The 22,699-nt window shown below is 37.5% G+C and overlaps 1 protein-coding gene across 3 annotated transcripts in view; it reads left to right on the plus strand.

Moving 5' to 3' along the window:
- Positions 1 to 1,225: 1,225 nt before the first annotated feature.
- The window catches only part of DPH6 (diphthamine biosynthesis 6), a 215,851-nt gene continuing 194,377 nt past the window's right edge, over positions 1,226 to 22,699 (plus strand). For 2 of the 3 annotated variants that reach the window (XM_052782504.1, XM_052782506.1), the window contains exons 1-3: positions 1,226 to 1,517; positions 5,743 to 5,837; positions 7,933 to 8,126. In XM_052782504.1, coding sequence (XP_052638464.1) covers positions 1,495 to 1,517; positions 5,743 to 5,837; positions 7,933 to 8,126 — 312 coding nt within the window. In that variant the 5' untranslated portion in view covers positions 1,226 to 1,494. The remainder of the gene's footprint in view (positions 1,518 to 5,742; positions 5,838 to 7,932; positions 8,127 to 22,699) is intronic. The other variant, XM_052782507.1, reaches the window with a different exon arrangement.

Below are 22,699 nucleotides of genomic sequence, written 5' to 3' on the forward strand. Positions count from 1 at the left end.
CGCATATGACGACACCGAGCGGGGCAGCACCGAGGCTCACCCTGAGGCACTGGCACTTGTCCAGCTGACCCTGCACACCAGGCTCCAGTGAGGGTGAGCAACCAACAGCACACCAGTGGTTTCTTGTCCCTGTTTTTGGGCCCACAGCCCCTTCGAATCAAAGCCTGGAGAGTGGTAGGTCCTCAGACCGCTGCTTAAAACACTGCCATGATACCCCCAGCGATGGTTTTATCTGGTGGTGTAACTCTTAAAGTTAGTCTAGTGATACGGTTTAATCGGCAGAACTAACCCACAGGTAAATTTTGCTTGGATCCAGAGACTGGGCACCTGGGTAAAGCTTTTTGTCGATTCAGCCTGCAAACCTATAGTGGTGCCTGTCGTATGCGTAACAGCAAACAGGGATCAGATGACAAGATTAGATTTTTGGTCTGCAGATGCTGAACTCGAGGGTTCAGGTGGACGTTTTGCGCTCACAGGCAAGCACGGAGGCCTCCAGTGAGGCAGCCGGGAAGCCTGCTCTCCGCATCCACCCTGCTCGCCCCCCACTCCGGCCCCTCGACACGGGCTGCTGGGGGACACTGCGGCGACTCGGAAGGGGCTCCCTTCATCAGCCCCCGGGCGGTCGAGGGGGGGGGGGGGGCGAGGGAGCGCCGATCTCTCACCCACCGCTCCGCAACCGGCCTGCGGGCCACCGGCCACCGGGCGAGCACCCGGCGCCTCCCGGTTCGCCGAGCAGCTTCCCTAAGGAGCGGCCGCGCCGGGCTCCGGCTCCCGCAGCCGCAATTACGGCTGGCCCGTGGCGATTGCTGAAGCCCCGCGGCACTTCCTCCTCGCACAGCGGGCCCCGCCGGCCTCCCTGCCCCGGGCCGCAGTGAAAGCGGGCTGCGACTACGCCCCACAGTCCCCCCGGCAGTCGCCCGAGGGGAAGGGGACGGACCGGCCACCTCACTCGGTCGGCCCCCTTCCCTACACAGCCGTCGCTCAGAACAGGTCCGCTGCCCTTCGCAGTAGGCAAGAGGAAAAAGGCGGGCAGGGGCAGGCGTCAGGAACGCTGGGGCGACCCCGCGGCGGCGCCCGCCTCCCACAGCAACCCCGGCAGCCGGCGGCCCGCCCGGGCCCTACCAGCGCGGCCGCCCTGCCCTCCATAGGCGTCCCGCGCGCTGCCTCCGCGGCCGCGCCCCCCACCCCGCCCTCCGCTGAGCCGCGCCCGGCCTCCGCCGCTCCGGCGGGCTGGCAGGGCCGCGCCAGCCGCAGCCTGCCTCTCCCCGGCGCGGCAGCGGCCTGCCGCGCCTCCCGGCCGCTCAGGCAGTCTCCCGGCCTGCCCCGGGAGGAGGGTCCACTGAGGGGAGGCGGCCGAGCGGTAGGTAGCAACGGAGGAGCCGGCGGCGTGCGCGGCCCAGGGTGGCTGGGACAGGCGGGCTGCTTCCCCGCTGCGTTTCGCAGCTGTCACGCACCTCCCTGCTCGCGTTACCGCCCCCCGGGCCCGTGAGCAACATGAGAGTAGTGGCTTTGATCAGGTAACGGGCTGAGGGAGCGCCCATGTGGGCGAGCGAGGGGCGGCTCGCAGGCGGAGGCTTGCGACGGAGGGAGGGCGCGGGGAGAGGCCGAGCCCGCCCGCCCGCCCGCCCGCTCGGGAGCAGCCCGGGGGTCGCGCTCCACCCAGCGCCGCCTGGGAGACCCTCCTGCTCCGGCGCTTCCCGCCCGTGCGTTTCCTGCCGGCCACCCCCGCCTCCGCTGCGCGGAGCGGTGCCGCTCCGGCGGGCTCTTCCTCTCAGCCGGCTGCCGGCTCTCGGTCTGCTGCAGCCCGCGGGGCGGCGGGCGGGCTGCCTGCCTGCCTGCGAGTGCCGGGCTGAGGCGTTCGCTGCCTGTGCGCAGGGTAAAGCCGCAACAGTTTCTCTTCTGTTTTTCCCTTATTCCCGGGAGGGTCAAGAACTGCTCGTGTTTGTTTAAAAAAAAAACAAAACCAGACAAAAAAAACCAAATCAAACAAAAAGCCAGACCAAAAAACAACACCCGAAATTATTTTCCCTGATCGCCTGCTCCCCGATATCCCGGTCTCCCGAGTTAGCCCGTCCCCAGTGCGGAGGGCGCCGGGCTGCGGGGCGGGAGGGCCCCGAGCCGGCGGCGTGTGGTGGTGGGAGGCGGCTGCGGGGAGCAGCTGCGGCCCGGGGGTGCAGAGCCTCTGCCGCATGCCCTGCACTTACGGGCGGTTCTGCTCATTTGCAGTTGAATTTCCAGGTGCTTTTCCTTTCCACATATCTTAAGCTCTCCTAGGATAAATTTTCTGAACTCTTAACGATAGATTTTTCTAGTGTGTCTTTTGAGAGAGATTTCATTTTGCTCGTTTTTTAAAAAGATGAAGCTCACTCATTTGAATAGTTGCACTTGGGACACAGCCCTATCTGTCAGGGGCGGCTGTATTTGCTCCCCCCACGCTCCTGCCGCTTTTTGTCAGTTTCCGCAGTTCTTGTACTGTGACTGGCTTTTTGTGTGTTTTTTAGAAAGAGATTAACATTTTCTTTTTCTAACAAGGACAGGTGTGTCCTTTTGTTGAGAAATAATAGTTAATTAAAAAACAACAAGCTAGGAAACTTGTAAATGGAAAAGGATTGTGTGGATGTGAGCAGTGTATTTTTATTTTTGGGTGCAGTAATTATTTACTGAAGTCTTAACATTTAATGTATTAAATTCTCTCAGACAATGTCTGATAGCAAACCTTGCTGAAATTGGGGTTGGGCCACAACAATTGCAAATCATTACAAACATTACCTAAAGAGGAAAAAATACAGCAAATGTTATCTACGTTTTTCAAGAGTTGCTTAAATACAGAGTAGGAAAATCAGCTTTGGTGCTTTTTCTTGTTTTATAGATAAGATTTTTGTCTTCCACGTTTATTTATTTAGATATTCTCTAAACAGAGGAATGTGTTAAAAGGCAGGATGAAATAAAATCCTAAAACCAGGTTTCTAACACAATTGCCATTTTAATGGGAAATTTTACAAGGATGGATTTAGTTTCAGTAGTAGTTTTAAGAAGAGTTTTAAAGAGACATCAAAGTGTCTGAAATCTTTGTAACAGACCTAGCCTCAAAGATCAGAGGGAAAGAAAGTATTTGAAAAGTGCTTCTTACTTTGGAAAAGGTCAGGATTATATATAAAACTACTTCAACCTGTTTTTCTTCTAAAATGTTGGCCACACTTAAAGTTGATAGTCTTGCTTTAAGGTGGTATTTATGGGGTAAACCCTGTATTGTGTTTTGTGTTAAATCATGGACATTTCAAAGCCAGTCTTCTACCAGAAATACGATGTTTTCCAACTCTTTAATTCTTCCAGAATTTTCTTGCTGTGAATGGTTACAGTTGTCAATAGAAAAAATTTGGCTCAGAAGTCTTTTATAGACCCATACCTTTATGGTTACCGTATTTTTTTTTTCTTCTGGTATTTTGTTTGTTTATAAGTCTACCTGTTAACATACTTGCAACATTGTCAAAACTAACCCTGACTGTGGCCCAGCTTCCTAGTTTTCTACAAAAAGGCCTTATGATTTTTTTCCTGTGATGAGAATTGAGAGGAGTTCCCAGGCTACCTCAGTACCTGCCTTCATCTCTCTTCTTAAAGCTTTTTTCTTTCTTTTTTTTTTTTTTTTTTTTGTTACAATCTATTAGACAACAGCCAGGCTGCAACTGTGCTGAGTCCACCTTCTTCCCACAGCATGGGCTGTCTGGCTTCATTGGTTTTAACCATCATGTGTTTTACAGCTAGATTAGAAAGCCTTGTAGGTAGGCACCATTTCATTTTGTTTCTTGGTAAGGTTAGTTTTTAGGGCCATGGTAACAGTAATACAGAAAATAAATAACAGTACAGTAGCATGTGATCTAGTAAGCACCCTACAGATTTTGATCAAGTAATCGGTGGTCAAATGTGGGAAATTGGAATGTAGCTTCGTCTTAACGTGTCTTTTTTTTTATAAATTAATTGAAAAGATTACTAGATTTATTCTAGTGTTCTTTTAATTTTTGATTTTTTTAAAAAAATAATACTGAAGTGCTGTAAGCAGCATAGGCAATTATCTACTGTCGTATAATTTTTTTTCTGAAGTTGAGTTTGGAGTCGAAATCAGAACTAGCGGGAGGCTTTTATTTTTTAGAATGAAGTCATTCAGAACAAAAAGAGCCTTTGTCTCATTATGATTCTGTTAAGCCTGAAATTTCACATTATGAAGTGAATACTATCTACATTTTCAAGCTATCAAGCACAGTGTCCAGAATTAATGAACATATGATTTTTTTTAAATCTTTTTTGTCCATAGGTAGGTTAGAAGAAAGTTGTAGGTATGCATGAGAATAATGTCAGGTAGAGGAACCTCAAATTAGGAATCTATTATCATATTTGTATTTACTTTTATAGCACTGAAACATAAGCAACCGCTCTACGAAAATCTGTTAAGTACGAAGGGATGCCGTGTTATTTATACTATTTCTACTTTAGGTTTGCATTATACAGCAAATTAAGGCCAGCATACAGCATTTTAGCATGGATAAAAGCAGAAATTGAGGGGAATAGCTGTATGGTTACATTCCTGTAATGCACTTTCAAGCTGTTGCATAGAGGGCTAGATAAAAGTGGGAACTTCACGTTGGAAATGCTGAAGAAGTTTGTTAGTAATAGGGTGGTCACAAGGAAACCACCGGTCTATTGTAGCAAGGACTGCTTGTGCTATCTGTTCTCCTGTCCACGTCTCAGTGCCTGTGAGGCAAGACACAGTTTTACAGAGCTGGTCTAGATCTCTGTTCCAGTTCCTGCCCTGGACTGGTTTTTGTGCCTTGGCATTTAAAGAAGCTGCACAGAATCTCCACCTGCAGTTGTTGTTTGAAGGCTGTGAGTCTAAACGTGGATTTTGTAAGCAGTGTGTATTCTAGAGCACTCTTAGTTTTATTGTTAGACTGTAATATTTCATTTGACAGTGATTATAATCCATGAAAATACTATATTTCAGTTACACCAGGAGAGCAGGATTCTTTCCTCACCGATAGTGGAAAAGGTTCCGGTAGATTGTGAATAAATATCAAAATTAATTGTATTTTCTGTATTAGAGTATCATCTCTTGGCCTCAGAGAAGATTTATTTCTGTTTATTTTTCTATTTTTTTAATCAGCAGTAATTATTTTTGTTTGCATTTATATACAGTAAAAAATTTGTCAGTGTCAACTGAACCTACTGCCTGTAATAATTACAGCCTTTGAGAATGGGAAGTACGTTTAAAATGTCGAAACTTTAGGCAAAGTATCCCATGAAGGATAAATGTTATTCCTGACATGACAGTCTTCATTTAAAAAGACTGCTAATGCTAGCAACTCTGTGGAGCAGATACTGTTTTTTTAATCCAAGTTATCTAGTAATGAGTACAGAGTAATTAATCTCTGGAGTAGAAGACAGTCCTTGTTCTGAAGGGATTCCAGTGTAAGTGGCTGTTCTTCATGGAATCTCTCAGATTAGTAATAAGATACAGAACTGGATATGTGCTTTATGGATACTGTACGTAGGCACTATACATATATAGTAAACGTTGCATGGTGAAATCATCCTTTTCCTACTGCTAATATTTTGCAACCTTTTTTTTTTTATTTCAAAACTTTATAACCAGCTCTGATGATGCTAATTTTTAAGTAGTTAGGCAAAAGTCATAAGGAGCTAAAACTTTTATCAGAACTTTTAATTGCCACTATTTTCTTTTTGTTACAGTGGTGGGAAAGACAGCTGTTATAATATGATGCAGTGTGTTGCCGCTGGGCATCAGATTGTTGCTCTAGCCAATTTAAGACCTGCTGAAAACACAGGTATGAAAGCCACATTTCTTATAGGAGATTTTTTTATATATTAGAAACAATGGAGGCACAGCTGTGCCTGAATTAAATTCCTTTATGTGTTTTTATATAGTTTTGCATATTGAAGGACAATCTAGAAATCTTGAAAAGAGGTAGAAAAAAGAAAATGCTGTGTAGACATATTAAATGTATTTTTCCTCAAAGGAGAAAAAAACAGAAGAAGATGAAGATCAGTAAAAGAAAGGCTTACACCATTTGAAAAAGGGAGAGGATGAATATCCTGGTGGTAAACGAAGGGATTGTGAGTTCAATAGCACAAATAGTAAAAGGTGGTAGAGGATATCATCAAACAAAACAAGCACTGTGTTTCTAGAAATGCTTTAAACTGGCATAAGCCATTCCAGCTGCCAAAAATACGCAGTTTTGCTGCTGCTCATTTGTTTTTACCCTTGTGTATCTTCCTCCATTATTCTAGCCCAGCATTTGTGAACTGGATTGAGGAACTGATCTAGGTTGGAATTGACTTTGATGCACTTCTTTTTCCTGCCTGTTTCATTCCTTTTAGCTTGGACCAGTTTTCTGATCAGTTCCTCATAGGCTGCACCTAGACTTATTTCTACGAAAGAGAATAGGAGAAACTCAGGTAGTCTAAGTCAGTGGTGAGGTAAAAGGGTGCTGAGTACTTCTGTGTTGGCCTAGAGTATAAATTGAACTTGAAGTGAGACTTGAGAAGGAAGTGAGTTGTTTCCCAGTTGGTAGGGCAGAATGCTAAAGTATGTTAACGTAGGTTAACTGTTCAACATATGTTAAACAATTAAGTTTGATATCTGGTAACTGTATGATAGGAAGATACACAGAAAGCGAAGGAAAAAGGGAGCTGCCATCACAAATGAGTCATGGGCAGAACTGGCAAATGCTAGGGAATACAGGAACAATTTATTTTCTGGGTAGCTAGGACATAATAATCTCTAATCTTGTTGAAATATGTTGTCTTCAAACTAATTTATCCACATCAGAAATGTAGAATATTGTCATTAAAATCATAAAATGCTCTCTTTAAGTATGTAGTTGGAAATTTTGTAGAAAGTTAATTGAGGTGCTTCAGGCAATAGTGGATTCTATGCCATTCATTTTATTTTATCTTGTACCACTGTTGCCTGGAGAGTCTCAATTAATAAAGAAACTGTGTATTCTGAACTGAGTATCAGTTTAAAGACCTTGTCATATTCATGTATGTTGAAAAACACTGAATTTTCTTTTAAATCAACTCTTCTGGTCTAGGTTGGTGAGTTGTGATTATGGGTTTGGACTTGCCTATTTTGAGCAAAAGCATATCTGTTGTAGGGCATCAAATGTGACATGACCTAATTGTTACATCACAAATTAGTTATCTTGATCAATGTTACAGACCTTTCTCTTTGCAAGATGTGCTACATAGGTATACAGCAGAGATGCTTGATGTGTCTGTGTAAATTAAGAGAAGTTCCAGTATTACAAATTACCATTAGAACAGTGAACTGTGTTAGCTTTTAATAAAGTGGAGATTTCACCAATAATGTATTGCTTTATCAATCTGTTTGAAAAATTATCTGAAAGATTTTCTATATAAATGGCTTATCATATAGTTTGAGATTTAATTCTAATCCATGATGTCTGCATTTTAGCTGTTTTGTTCTTACCTGCTAGCTACAAACTGCTTGTAAGAAAATTCAGTTAAATTTTTCTCCTGGTTAAGGAAATAGCAGCAAAGAGTTGATTTTACTTCGAGCTTAATTTTTAAAAGGAATCTTCCTGTTAAAATTACCATATAAATAAGAGCAGAACTGGACCGTTACAAGAATTTTGGATGAAGCAGGGAGGAATACTAAAGAAGAAATAGACACCACAATTTCCAAACAGGCAGCATGTTTGTGACAGTTGTCTTCCTCTCCATACGTCTGTTGGGTGGAGAAATGTATTTTTTTTTCCCTCTTATGTTTATAGAGCTATTGTCACCAAACATCTTCTTGTGAACCGAAAAATATTAACGTCAGTGCTTTGTAGTATTGTGATGATCTGTAATTGTTGAAATAATGTACCTAATATGATTGTTTCTTAATTGTGGCAGGGCAGACTGATGAATTGGACAGCTATATGTATCAGACAGTAGGACACCATGCCATTGACCTATATGCTGATGCATTGGATTTGCCACTCTATCGTGGTTTCATAAAGGGTACCAGCGTAAATACTGGAAGAGTGTATACCACATGTCAAGAAGATGAGGTTGAAGACCTTTACCACCTCATGAAACTTGTTAAGGTATGCTGAATGAAAAGAATTAAATAATTTGGGACAATTATATTGCTTAACTCATTTATGAATTTAAGTAAATTACCCACTTTGGTGTTTAAGGAAAGCTTTGAGAAAAAAATTGAATACTTTTACAAGTTTTATTTCCATTCCTTTGTTCTTCCTGGCACTGTAAATATATAGCATAACTTTATTCCTTTTTCCCCAGTGTAAATCAGGCTTACTAATCCCCATTTCAAGCTAAAAGCTTATTCCTATTTAATGAAAATACCTGTAACAGGTGCTCGGCATATACTACAGAAAACATAGTTGTGAAAATTATCTATAAATAAAATGTTTTATGTAGTTTCATATTTGAAATAATGCATTGGTTCATTACTGGAATGAGAGATCTTTTGGGTCTTGTGCATTTATCAGTGTACGGAAAGTACTGTCTAGACATTTCCATTTGTGTACACTTACACTCTGTAAACTAGAATCTGTTATTTGTTTGTATGTCACAGATCATTCACAAAGTATTACAGAATATTTTGCAATGATAGTTTTGATTCTGGTAGCCCGGTAGTATATTCTAACATATCACATAATGGCAATAACATGTATCAACCCTTTTTAGCTATAAAACCCTTTAAAGCGAGATAATGGGCGTATTTCCTAAACCACTTGAAATCTATTCTCTGTTCATTTCCAAAATGTTTCATGTAGTATTTTATTTTCCATTGGAATTAAATCAGATCTCATTGAAACAAGTAGAAAACCTCCCATTGGCTCCAGAGGGTTTTATGAAGTTTTAATGAACATGCTACGTCTATTCCAGTTAATTGTGTTGATGACTGTAGTGCACAGTACTGAAACAATACAATGTTCACAAAATCGGTTTAATTGCTATTTTTAAAAAAGTAAATACAAGTTTAATTTTATTGATCAAACTAGTTGGCTACTTTGTGAAACTTCAGCTAAAGATATTTGGAGTCTTCAATTCACGTATTGAACATTTTCTAGCCCCCTTTCCTCCATTGAAATGAGAATTGAGATTCATTAACCTAAAAGCTTCAGGCTTATTCTTTGTTCAATTTAAAAAAAAAATTAACTTGTAGATAAGACCTGAGAATGTGGTTGGACTGCACAGTGCTTCCTGAACCATGTTGGAGTCGAATATTGCATCTTCTAAACATTTTTGGCAGGGAAGTCGTGTTCCTCTAAAGTAAAATCAAGATCATACACCTGTGTTGGAGTATGAGACTACAAAACAGGAGAACAGTGCATGTAGGCTGTATGGTCTCAAGTTGCGCCAGGGGAGGTTTAGATTGGATATTAGGAAAAATTTCTTCACTAAAAGGGTTATCAAGCATCTGAACAGGCTGCCCAGGGAAGTGGTGGAGTCACCATCCCTGGAGGTGTTTAAAGGACGTGTAGATGTGGTGGTGCTTAGGGACATGGTTTAGTGGGGCACTTTGCAGTGCTAGGTTTACGGTTGGACTCGATGATCTTAAGGGTCTTTTCCAACCTAAATGATTCTATGATTATGCTCTAGAGTGCTTCATAGAGGTTGTAAATGGAATGTGCATATCATGCAGTACAGGAATTGAAGGAAATATGGTACAGCAGTTTTAAATTATTTTTGAACCACGATAGTAGTAGAAATTAGAAGGGCTAGTATATGCTGTCTCTTAAAGCTGCGTACTAACAGCTTTCTGCCACTGGGTAAGATAATAAATTACTGATCAATTTCATTAAAAATGGGCAGATTAGTGGCAATTAAGATGATACTTCCTTTTCGATTCTTGGTGTCTTTGGAGAAATGGATGCCTGACATAAATTAATGCTAATGTTAAATCTTGACAACTTCTGCTTTGGAAGTTTGTACATGATAATTATAACTATGGTTGAAAGAGATGTTATCAAGTTGTCTGGAACTAAATAACTATTTCTTTCCTGTATAGAAACATTAATTCCACTATATGATATTTTAAAGATGTAATTATTAAAAATATACTGCCTTTATGTTAGACTTTGGATAACCATGTCTTTACAGTTAAACCTATCTATGAAATTCTGGTGCAAAATTTCAGTAGAAGTCTTGCATATTCTGATGAATAATTGCAAAATTATCAGGGGGACGTAAACTACAGCAGCTGTGACTTTATTTTCTAGTTTTAAGAAAAAGACATGAACATTTTTCTTTTGTGTTAACAGTAACTTTGAAAGCTTTCTATTTTTATTTTTTCACATTTTTTTATAAGTGCAGTTTTGTAGCTTTACTATGTAAGTCTGAATCACTGAGGATCTTGCTTTAGGATTTTTTTTCCCCAGATGTCAATAGTTTTAAACAGAGAGCTCAATTTGCATTCTGTTGAAGGGAGGGGAGGAATTTGCGGAAGCCTTGTCAAAACGCATCCTTGAGTGGACGTAATTTCAAAACACTGGTCAAACCAACATAGCTCTGTTTTTCTGTCAAATGGTTTGGGCCCAAGAATACAGGAAATGTGTGTCTAGATCAAAATCACATAATGTTCCTCACTTTCCGTTTGTAAAGAACACTTGTGTTGCAAGTACTTCTCTAGTAAAAAATAAAAACAAAACGCATTTGAAAAAGTAGTATGAATTTGCAACTATTTGATGTTTTTAAAAACAATGTTATGAGAACAAGATTTCTAAAAAGCTAAATATTCCCCTGCAGTGCTAGAAAACCCAGGATGACAGTCTTGTTCTAGTTCATGGAACACAGAAAGTGATGTTGACTGCTGATGACTGTAAACCTGCTAATTTTATTGTCACAAACGCAGATGATTGATAGCTATGAAGAAAATCTATATTTATTTTTTAGTTGCCTAATGCCCTGTTTTAGATTCTGTAGTCAATATACATTTTGAAACATATTAGATTATTTATATGATGTCTAAATGTATCTTACTATGCAGTCCTCACCTGGTAGTAGAATATTTACTTTGAGACATGTAAATCCTGAACTCTAAGGAATAATTTAATCTACTCTCCATGTTACTGAATAGGGATTACTGATACCCTTGTTTGTCCATGTTTGTCACTTTGTGTATTGGAGATCTCTCGAGCAAAGCATGTAAGCACTAGAGTTTCTTAGTTATCCGCATTACCTTTCAGGGTTTTATCATGGCGCTGTCTTTGAAACCAGGAAATGTGTGGGAAAACTGTGTTTCTTTCCCTTTAGTGGTTGGAAAGGCTGGAGCATGGAGGCATTTTTATGAAACTTTCCTACAACATACTTCTCAATATAGGCATATTTAACTGCTTTCTCTCCTTTTCAATGTAATTATGATCTTGTCCAAATAATACATTGATGTTTTATGCAAGCGCATGCAGAAGTGGTGTTAGATGGGTTGAATGTTGGATTGTTTTCTGTATCTCACAGAACTATGGCTAAACTTTTGTTTAGGGCAGTGGTTGTAGCAGCTTCCAGACTATACAAACCAATGCAAGACAATTAATGTTAGTTCTGGGTTTCAGTAGACAGTTCTGTCCTCTTCCAAGTTTCTTGCCTTATCTCCTCAGCTCTGTGAAGGCTTTGCCTTTATTTGGTAAGTTTCCACTGCTGGAGTAACTTGTAGAATTCTTGAACTTGAAAAAACAGCTAGAAGAAAAAAACTTTTTTATCATCTTTTTCAGTAACATTTTTCATTACTTGAGTTTCTTGAAATTAGTATTTAAAAAGTTGATTCTATTTATAGTTTCTTTGTGATATATTTCCCTGTGTTTATTATAAAGCATGCAAGTTCATTTTCAGTGCATTTTCAGTTTTAACATGTTATTTCTGTCAGAATTCTTTTTGTGGTGCACTTTGTGGGTTCAGAACCTGCAAGCTTACAAAAAAGCAAAGAGTACAATTGAAAGAAATTAATATACTGGATCTCAGGACTGAAGGATTATTAATTGTGCTATCACCCATTGACCATCAGCTGAAAAATAAGAATTGATGTTGAATATATTGGATGTATGAAACACTTGAATAACAACAGCCTTTGCTTGTGGCACTATTTCATTTTATCAGTCACATGGAAGGGGAAAGAAAGAAAATTTATTTTCTAAAATATTGTCACGTTCTGGAGCAGTGATCTTATAACTCAGTCACTAAGAAGAAGTAACATGGTTTTTAGTTACAGCAACAAAGAGCTTACTAATATGGTGTGACTCCTGTATTTAATAGTTTTTTTTAAAGGACAGGATCATGATTTTTGAAATGGACCCAGACTGATGTTTACTGAAGACAGGAGGTATTTCTGTCTGAGAGTTAAAATTGCAATAGCTGTGTAATTGTAGGTGTTATTTAAGATTATATTTTGTCTCAGACAAAGTACTTTGGCTGTGCAGGTTCAGCTGGAATAGGGGTAACTTAGGTACTATCATTATTCAGTGAAACTCCCTAAGACTTGGAGTTCTTCAGGAAATAGTTCTTCAGGGTTTGAGATGAGTAGATGAAATACAAGGTTATTCTGTGGCCTTTGGACAGGGATTAATTCCCTCACAGAAGATAAAGCTTTCAGTTCCTCATTATTAGTAATAGTCTTCCATGCTAAGGAAGTTTTCCTTTCACCCTTCTCCAGAACTTAGCTGCTGTAGTCAATGGGTAAAATGAGTTCTCGGATTCACTCTGATGGCTGACTTTCTGTGGCTTTTGTACAGCCAAACGTCTAGATGCTCTCATCAGGAAAAAATACATTAATAAATGGAATGTAATATTCTACTGCAGGCATTGCTTCTCTGTCTTCACTGTTATCAAATGTGTTTAAAATAAACAGTAAAGTATTTAGAAGTAGTAATTTGGCTTTTAGGTGTCTATTTTAATCAGCTCTCCATAGTCCCCATGACTTCAGTCGTAGTATTTATATGGTAAAGACTAATAGTGTACTCTTAACTCATACAATTAAGGTTTGCAGATTTTCTTGAGTCTTAAACATCTAAATATTAGATTGTAGAATAATAAATAAAGATCTAAATATTAGTTGTGGAATCCTGATTGACTTCAAGAATCTGTAATCTGAGGACCTCAGCATGCTGTTCACCAAACTATTTTTGCAGTTTATAAGTTCAGACAAAGTAGGTAGCTTCCCTCTCTCACTGATGGGATTCAAAGAGTTCAGAAGTGTGCAGAACAGTTCTGTTCTAGTCATCATTTCCCATGTTTTCAGTTGAAGAAAATCTTATCTTTTCCCTATTATGATTTGAATTATTTGTAGATGTATAGACTAATTCATCAAAGGTATATTTCTCAACATTTTTAGAAAAGATTAAATTATAGGAATTATATTTGTCTTTATGCTGAATTTCCAAAATAATCACTCCTCTGTAATTTTTCCCCCTATATTTTAAGATTATTGCAAATCAATATTACTGTGCCCTTGATATTTTGATAGATTAACTTTATATATAAAATTCAGCAATTGAAACAGAATTTATGTACAGGAAGTGAAATTATAACAACAGTATTGAAAAAACATCCTAAAAATTCTTCAGTGCCCAGTTAGAGGGAACAGTGATAGATAAAACAATGGAATTTATTTCTTGGGCCCTCTACTACTCATGTTGATCTGATGAGCATTTGGAGACCATATCTCTTAGCACACTTCTTTTTGCCTTTAGACGTGAAAGTTAAATGTGAACTTTTAGAAATTGTATGAAATGTCTACCTACACTGACAAGAAATAAATAACCGTGCTTCTTCATTAAGTAAGGTATTTTTTTTTGAGACAAAATATTTTCTGTGGTTTTTCATGCGGCATAGGCTAAGTTCTTCTACCTTTTGTAATGACTAGATCTTTATCTGTGAGAATTTGAATTGTCCCTTTGCACTCATCATGTTCAATGATTCTTTTTTTGACTTGTTATTTTTTCTTTTAATTACTTCTGGAGCAGAGCTCTGTAGCTTCCTCCAGCTAGGGGATGACCATTGTCATCAGCAGTGAATAAGAGTGTGAATTAAGGGAAGAGGGTAGGAATTAATTGCATAGTTGGCAATGTTTTAAGCAGTGTAAAAATAATAATAATGTATCTTGTTCCATTCACAAGACAGGGTTTGTTTAGGGTTTTTTTTAGTTTGAATTTTAAAATGAGATGGGAACAAGGAATTTCTTTTTAATCAACAGGATGCCTGTCATTCTCCATGTCTCATCTGAACTGTTCAGGAAGGATCAATTTTTTTTCCAGAAAGGGATCTTGAGCAACATCTTTGAGGTAGTTTCTTACCGTGAGAAATGTTGAGCTTTATGTAAACAAAAAATCACTGTATTTCTCCCTGTTAGGTGTGTGGAGTTGTTTTCACTCATTCTCAGTCTTGTTGTGTTAATATTGAATAAGCAGAGACAGTCAGGCTGGTGGTGAAAGATGGTAAGCAAGCCCGAGGGCTTGTTCTGGTCAGCTTTAAACCTCTGATTGCCAGGTTTTCCTAATTTCCCATTTCCAGGGCATCTCTAGTGTGACCTTGCCTGCTGAATATGATGTTCTGGCTTGCAAGATTCTCACATGCATTTGGAAATGGGCAGCCAGGCATTGTTTACAGGACGCCAAATGAACCGTGCACTCACAGCAAGTTTGATAAACACACATTTCCTCCTTTTATCAGTGAGATTGCAGAATGTGAAGTATGAGTTTCCAGTTTTACTCATTCCCTTCGAACCTTTTCCTGTTTAAAAACTGAATCTCACTAATTGGATGATGATACATCCTTAGATTTTGTTTTGCTTTTTTGTTATTGTTGTTTTGAACTGGTCACTGACACTTTATTTCAGTGCCTACCTTGACCAAGTTTGGCAGACTTTCAGATAAAAGCTTTCCATTTGTTCAGCACAGAAAAGGTTCATCCCTATCAGGGTAAAGTGAACGGTAATTAACAGTAATGACTTCTAATCACTTTGCTTTTATACTCCTTTAGGAGCACTGCTATTATCCAATGTAGTTAAGTGAAATGCTTGTATATGAATCAACAATGCTGTATTTCTTCTTGCAGCTATTGCTCATAATCAAGCTTTGAATAAATTACGATAGTAAAATTGGTTTTAATGTGCTGTGTTGCATGGGGAGAAAGGAACCTCAAATACGTTGTTAAATATCTTGAATATTTAGAGAGTCATCTACTAACATTTTGGCATTCAGTATTGTAGTTAAATGGAAAAATACATTAAGATGTTTAAGTCAATTTTGTAAACGTTATCAAAACTTTTTTCATGGTTTGAATTTTATTTAAGTGACATGCATAGACTCAACAGCCTCAGTAACACCCCATATTGGATCCAATTGCACATCTGTAGGAGTGAACTACAACGTTTCTGAGTTAAAATGCAGTTAAGTTTTACATAGAACAAACATGTATCTTAACTTGAGAACTTCACCTGTTCTAGCCTAGTGTCATAGTGTATGTTTAGTAGGTTAATATGCATTTCTTTTATTAATACTGTGTATCTAACAAACTGTTAGTTTTGTTTACATGCATGCAACCTGCCTGGCTGCAATCATATACACTTCAAAAGGAGTATAAAGGTAATACTAGTGAAATTTTATTAATACCTGGAAACAATAAAATAAGATGAAACTTTATTTTAGCAAAACTAGACTGCTAGAAAAAATGCTAATAAAACCCAAGAGCTAAACAGATTACTAGACTGGTAATTTTTAGCAATTTTAAAATCTGATTTAGAAACAGAATTAGGCTAAAGACAGAATATATACGAATTTGAAATCTAGTGAACTTTTCCACTTAACATTGCATGTACAGGACCTGTTTGGAAGCCAATGATGGCAAAACCTGGATGAAACCCATTTCTGACATCACATTAGTTTTTGGTTTTATTTATCTTTTATTAACAAGTTGCTTGAAACAATTGCTTAAATCACTTAAAAGGGAATCCAGGTCTCATTGTCTGTGAAAGAAATGGGGTCTTGCTTGGTAAATATATTTGTGTTATCTGTTTTTTGCAATTTAAAAAAAAATACTGGATTGTCATTTTCTGTGGCAGTTTCCTTTCTCCTCCACAGTTACCATCACAGTTCCTATGCATGTGGATGTGAGTATCCACAGGCACCGTCTGTGGTTTTGATATTGTTTGTTTTGTTCATTCATTCACGTAGCTGTAGATAATTTTCTGGTACATGTTTTGTTTGCTTGAGGATCTTCTCAGTTAGCATTAATTCTTTGGTTTATAATGAAGTTATTGCCTAACTTAATGTGGAAATACCTTCCATGTTGCTTTTCCTCTTTAAATGTGAATTTGAGTCAGTGTTCATAAAAGTCCTATGTTTTTTGATGTAGTACTGTAAAGCATGCTGCTTGTGGGTTTTGACACCACGTTGTTGAAAAATAGCAATACCTTTCTTCTCTACAGTTTCATTTAAATGGATGGTACTATCCATATGTTATTTCAGTACTTTGGTTTCTTACTTGGCATCTTCATCATGCTTTTTAAAGATAAAAATGAAAAATATAAAAAATGGATTATCTTATTCTGTGCTGAGGTAACTGGCTGCTTTATATTATTTACACTTCTCATTAGTCAGCGGTAATACATGTTTTAAAATTTATTAGTGTTTAATGAAATGTAATTGGGGTTAGTTCTAATAAAATAAAATCAAGGACAGGTGAGCTTTCATATAAATGAACAGTAAAACATTTATCAAATTTGTCTTCATAAATATTTTTATCTCTGAAGCTCATTCTTTGTGTAAAAATAATTTTGCTTTCTTATACAATTACTAAGTTATTTAAGCTGACTTATTTAACACCCCCGCCCCAATTGATATGAATGTCATACATACAGCAATTGCATGGTTACATTATTTTCAGCTGGACACATACTGTTTCTGATCAGTATATTTAAAGATAATTCTTCTGGAAAGGCTGGGATTTCATTTGGTTTATGTTGCACCAACATTACCATTTTCAAAATAGAAATGATTGATTTGTAACTGTCATTATGAAACGGAATAAAACAGATCTGGCCTTTTACGCTGTAAAAGGACTGTACAGTATGGAGATATTATTTCTGTTGATAAATTCTGCCTGTGGAAGAATTGCATAACAGTCATCACTCATTTTCATATTGATTATGAGTGGGATTCCAGTAATAGGTTGCTGTTTGCAAAGGATAAGGCGGCACTATGATTAGTTACCTTTTCCATGGAAAGTACTACAAAGGAAAATGCCAAATGTGTGCACTGCAGTATTCCTATCAGCCTGACAGTCTGTTATGTGAACTTTTTTTCAGTCCATTTTCCTTCAGAAATACAGCTTCAGTCTTTTTGCCTTATTATTGTTCTAGGTTTAGTGCATTTGCATGCTCTCCTAACTCCGGATTCTTTCTTTAGTTAGTTATTTATTTTCCTGACAGTCTTCTGTTCTTGGGCCCTGTCACCATTGTAACTCTTGAAAACTGATACAACAGTGCCCTCTGTAGTTTCTCCCTACATGGTTACTACCTACAGCTGGTTTTGAACATTCAGGTAAAGAACAGGATGTTTAGACTTATTTTTAGCTCAAACAAAAGCCCTTTTTTTCTTAAGGAAACATTTTGATTTTTCGCTGACTGTTTTACATGCAAGAAAGGGAACAAAAGAAACTGTTCCGAGTCATCTTTTAGGTTTATAAGCTCTCTTGTCATTATCTAGTGAAAATCTGAAATTGTATCAGGCATTCAGGGCAGTCATTAAAACTGGATGGGATTTTCTGAGTTGTGTAGGTTTTCCTGATGTTTTTGTTTGAAGTGGAGCTTCAAAACAAAAGAATTTTAAACTTACTTCCTTTGTGCTTGTTGCTTTTCCTAAACTAGGTCTTGCATGATCTGCCAGGGACTAAAGACATACTCACCAGCAGAACACCTAAGCTTTATTAATGATGTTGTTTCAATTCACACAGTGACTGAAGTAATTGTTGTTCATTAGCATTGATTTGTCTCCAAAACTAATTTACAATTTAGATTTCTCTTTTACCTCATTATAGCTTAATATGCAAATAACTTTTTATTCTGTGTTTTCTGCAGAACTTGTTGGACGGGTTCAGTATTGAACACGTATGTTCCCTGCATTTGCATGCATGCACATTCACACTCATGCTGACATTTAAATATTATAAACTACGATAAAAAAGCATGACCTTTTAAAAAATAAATGCTTTAACTACAATTAGTTTCTTCTGTAACAGCATCATAAAAGTCACTCTGTGAAAAGTTAAATGGCTTTATTTTATGATGGGGAGTGTTAATGTATGTGTAGAACACACTCTTAATGCACTTCTATGAAATGAAAATCATAAGTCATTGCAGTAAATTATAGTTAATGATGTAACCATTGATGGCTATTCAAAACATGAGTCTCTAATGATTTGTGTAAAACACATGACTGCCCACATGCCTTAGTTCGTTTGGAACAGTAGATAGATAAACGCACCAGCTTTCTACTTCTGCTTCTACATTTTTTCTGTGTAACAAGTGTAACAAGTGATAAGAATTTTGGTGGAGTAAATAGTACATCACAAACCACTTCTTGCAGTATTTGAGATCTGGTAATAAATGATGATGAAGACTAATTTAAAATTAAATTAATAGGTGAGATGCTTTCGGAGTGTAGTGTGTAGAAGCTTTGATTTTTGTCTGCCTGTTTTATGGGTAATCTCTAGCCTCTAGTCATATGATGTCTTTACTTTTTACCATGAAATTTTATATACTGAAATGTTGCTGGAGGAAGCAACTATTATGGCATAATGTGCACTGACTAATCCAGAAAATACCCCATATTTACTATCCATTAACATAAAACAATTATAGAAGTTAAAAAGGTGACCCATGTTTTTTGAGTAAAGCAACTATTATTCTACTGGCAAAAAAGTAATGTTAAATTTGGTCAAAATGAGTTTACTTCACTCTAAATTTAACTGAAACTCTGAATCAAGCTTAATTCTTGCACTGATTGCATAATTATTGTTCATCTTAAATATTGGTGGGGTTTTGTTTCATTTTTGTTAATGAGCTTCTTCATGCATGTGGGGTTTTTTTATGGTAAAACAAGTTTTGTTTTGTTTTGTTTTTTTCTACAATATGGCCAAAACATGTATTGTTATAATTTTAAAGGGATCTTGAAAACTTACTTCATGAAGAAAGGGTAGAAATTGAGTATTAGAAAAAAGAGGCGATACAAGTTTCTACTTTAAAGTAAATAGCTACTTTAGACATGATTTTAATCTTTTCAATGGAACTTCATCACAGTTTGCTCTCTTTAGACAAATCTGTCTATTCAGATCAGTAGGAATTTTGCTTAGAAAATGAATTCTTAATTAAAATAATATTTTAATGAAGAAAGCAAATACAGGTAATTTGTTATAAGTGTGATCTGGTTGGCAATGAGAGAAGGATTTAATTTTAAACTGCAACCTTTGAGACAGATAAGATGCTGTCTATTTGGAAAAATGAGTAAGGTGTATTTTCTTGCAATGAAACTAGCAAATTAAGATTCGACATAATTAAAGTAGTGATAAATGTAGATTACATTATTGGAGACAATGAATTACAGCTTTTCTGTCTACTTAGAGCTGGCATAATTTACCAAGACCAGGCAACGAAGTGACAGAGCAGCCACTGCAGATGCTTATAGGAAATGTCCTGTTCAGTCCACGTGCTTTCTCTCTTTTTAGTTAAAATGTCAGTGGTGATTTTACCCCATCCTACAATCATTACCTCCCCCCCAAATACCACACTTCTTTTCATCTAGTTGGATTATGTGATCCCTGTTTGAAATATTTACTGAAGGAGAATATATGTTTAAGGTAAATCTGTAGTTAAAAATACTTGTTTTCAAATAACTTGCTTAAGACGGATCACTAAATAATTTTCAAATGTCCTTTCATAAAATCTGAGCTGATGCAGGGTAGTTAAGGGTGTTTCTGAAGGTCATCTTAATTTTAATTTCCAGTATTTCTTTGACTCCAAAATACCAAGAGATGTGAAGACTGAATGTTGGGAATGTCATTTGTGTAGAAAATAATATCTATTCCAGTTTACTTGGTTAACAGTTGCCTACGCTGTTAACATTAGTTATAAGAAGAAAAATAAATACTGCAATTGCAAATGGAACATTATTTGATATAACAAAAGAAATACTGACTTCTCTCACTGGAGGTGTTTATAAGAATCTTTGTTTATGACCCCAGGGCAGTCTTTATGATTAAATTTGTGTTTTAAGACCTCCTTTTTTAGGATATTCTTTTAAAGACATTTTTTCTTCTACTTTTAAGACACTCTTTCTTTCTATGGAACTTGGTCACATGAGAATCTTTGATGGCATAATATTTTTAAAGAAAAAATTAGTACTTAGGTTTTACTTGGTTACTTGATGGCCTGTCTGTTTTTATAACTATAGGAAGTATAGATAATATTCTCAAAACCACTGTGAAGTGTCAGTAGATACTGAGGAGGTAGGGACTAAAACCAAATGAACACTCGTCCTTTGAAGTATTTTCTTATGGACCTGTTTGTTCTATATTCCTTAGGCATCTTGTTTTGCTGTCTTCTGTGTTATCCACAACCCCCATTTTTTTTTTTTCTTCTGTTGTTCTGCTTACACAGTGACTTGATAAGTTGTACTGCATACTATATTTGATGGGTTTGGGCCTTTTTTTTTTTTTTTTTTTTTTGAATGTAGTTTTGGTATCCAAAATAGTGATACCATTGTATTTCAGGAAGGCACAGTTTATTACAGGATATGTCATCCAAGTAGGTGCATTAAACTACCTGGCATAGCTTTGTCTTCTCGGCTTTCTTCAGCTTCTGTGTTCCCTGGGCAATGTACCAGCACAAAGAAAGTATTAATATGTATAGATATATAATATTTTGTACATCTTGAGTTTAACCTGTAATGTTTGTGATTTTACAGAGCTAGATAACTGTTGGTTTATAATTGCTGGGATTAATTTATTAGTCTTTCCTCTTCATGTAGTCATGTTTTGTTTTGCTAGAGTTTATTTTATAAAGTCCAGTAATTCTTTTTGCTTTCACATTACTTAACTTTCTTTAGACCTCTATAGATTTCCAGTAATTTTGATACTTTTGTACTACAGTAACCCTTTGTGCCACCTTTAGGATTATCCTTATCCTTTGGAGACCAGTCCTGTGTTCTTAGGGAAAGTCTGTCAGTCATTATTTATTACCCATTTGTCATTGTGACTTATTCATTGCTTACATCACCATTCTCAAAAGTATTGCTTTACAGAAATGGTGAACGGTGCTGTGAAGGAAAGATCAATAAATGCTTTCAAAGGAAGATTTACCCTGAGACTTAGATCCTCTTTTTAATACTAAATTTGTGCTGTTAGTTATGAGATGGTTTTAATATTTTGACATCAAGTACCATGTTTCTCAAAATGGAAAGATGCTATTGTGTTAACTAACTTTTGTGGAGCAGTATGATTTCGGCAGTTAAGTTGCATAGTGTCTTAATTTTCCAATTTTCAATACTTAGTGGCTTTTTCTGAATACTTCTCTTCTGAGCTGAAAGTATGCAGTTTCATTCCCAAAGAAAAAGTGATTAATAATTTATATAATAAACACTTGAAAAAATGTCTTTGAATTTTAGTGATATTGTCATGTGTAACTGCACAAAGAGAGGAGAGCGCTTGTTTGAAATCATCAGTTGGGGAAAAAAAAAAAAAATTCTACTTCTCCCCATGCCTATTTAAATTGCTTTGAGAACTTGATGACCCATGCTGTCTTTCCAGACCATCCAATTCCACGTGATATGGTGACTATTGACACCTTTTGAAAGGTGGTTGCCCTAGAAAACTATGTGAATATATGTAAAGTTTATTGTATTAGTTGCAAATTCAGGCAGCTGAGAATTTGAAAATGGCAAATGCATAGTTTAATGCTCTCCTTTGTATTATCTTGCACTTCAAATAAGCTGGAAAACCAGACTGTAATCATATTATATTAAAGATTATATCCCGAAACCCACTGGAAGGAAACTAAACAAAAAGGTTGCATGGGTGTCTGATGTTTCCTAATTTTTTATTTCTTGATTCTGCAACATTAATTTTTTCCAGTTTTTTTGAAATGGAGATAAAAAGATCTAAAACAGATGTGTATGCCCATGCACATGTTGGACCAGGGACATGAGAAAGCTGGGAACCTAGAGCCTCCTTTGCAGTAGAAACTTCTCCAATATGAAATGAGGGACTACCATGTCTAGTTGGCAGCCTGCTGCTCTTTCATAGGTAGGAATCAGGTTTCATGGGCTAGATTTTTGTATTCATGAGATGATTGGGGGTTTCACTGGGAATTTTTGTTCAGTCAATTCGTTTGTTCTTTTACCTTACAGTTGCTACTCCATCAGTTGGTAGGTATTCTTAGTGCTGTGTTATTATCAGCTGCTCCCGATACGGTTATATCAGTGTCATTCCAGCCTTGGAATATTCATGTTCTCAGTAATTATTTTGCCAGGCTGTCAGAATTTTGGCTGCCAGAATATTCCTGAGAAATACAAACTAAAGAGGGGGTTTGTCATGTTATATAATATGCGTATAGTGCATTATAGAATAGGAACTACTCTTTCCTTGGCCATTGTTGCAGCAGAAATGC

The sequence above is a fragment of the Harpia harpyja genome, chromosome 3 (assembly GCF_026419915.1).
Source record: "Harpia harpyja isolate bHarHar1 chromosome 3, bHarHar1 primary haplotype, whole genome shotgun sequence".
NCBI classification, from domain to species: domain Eukaryota; kingdom Metazoa; phylum Chordata; class Aves; order Accipitriformes; family Accipitridae; genus Harpia; species Harpia harpyja.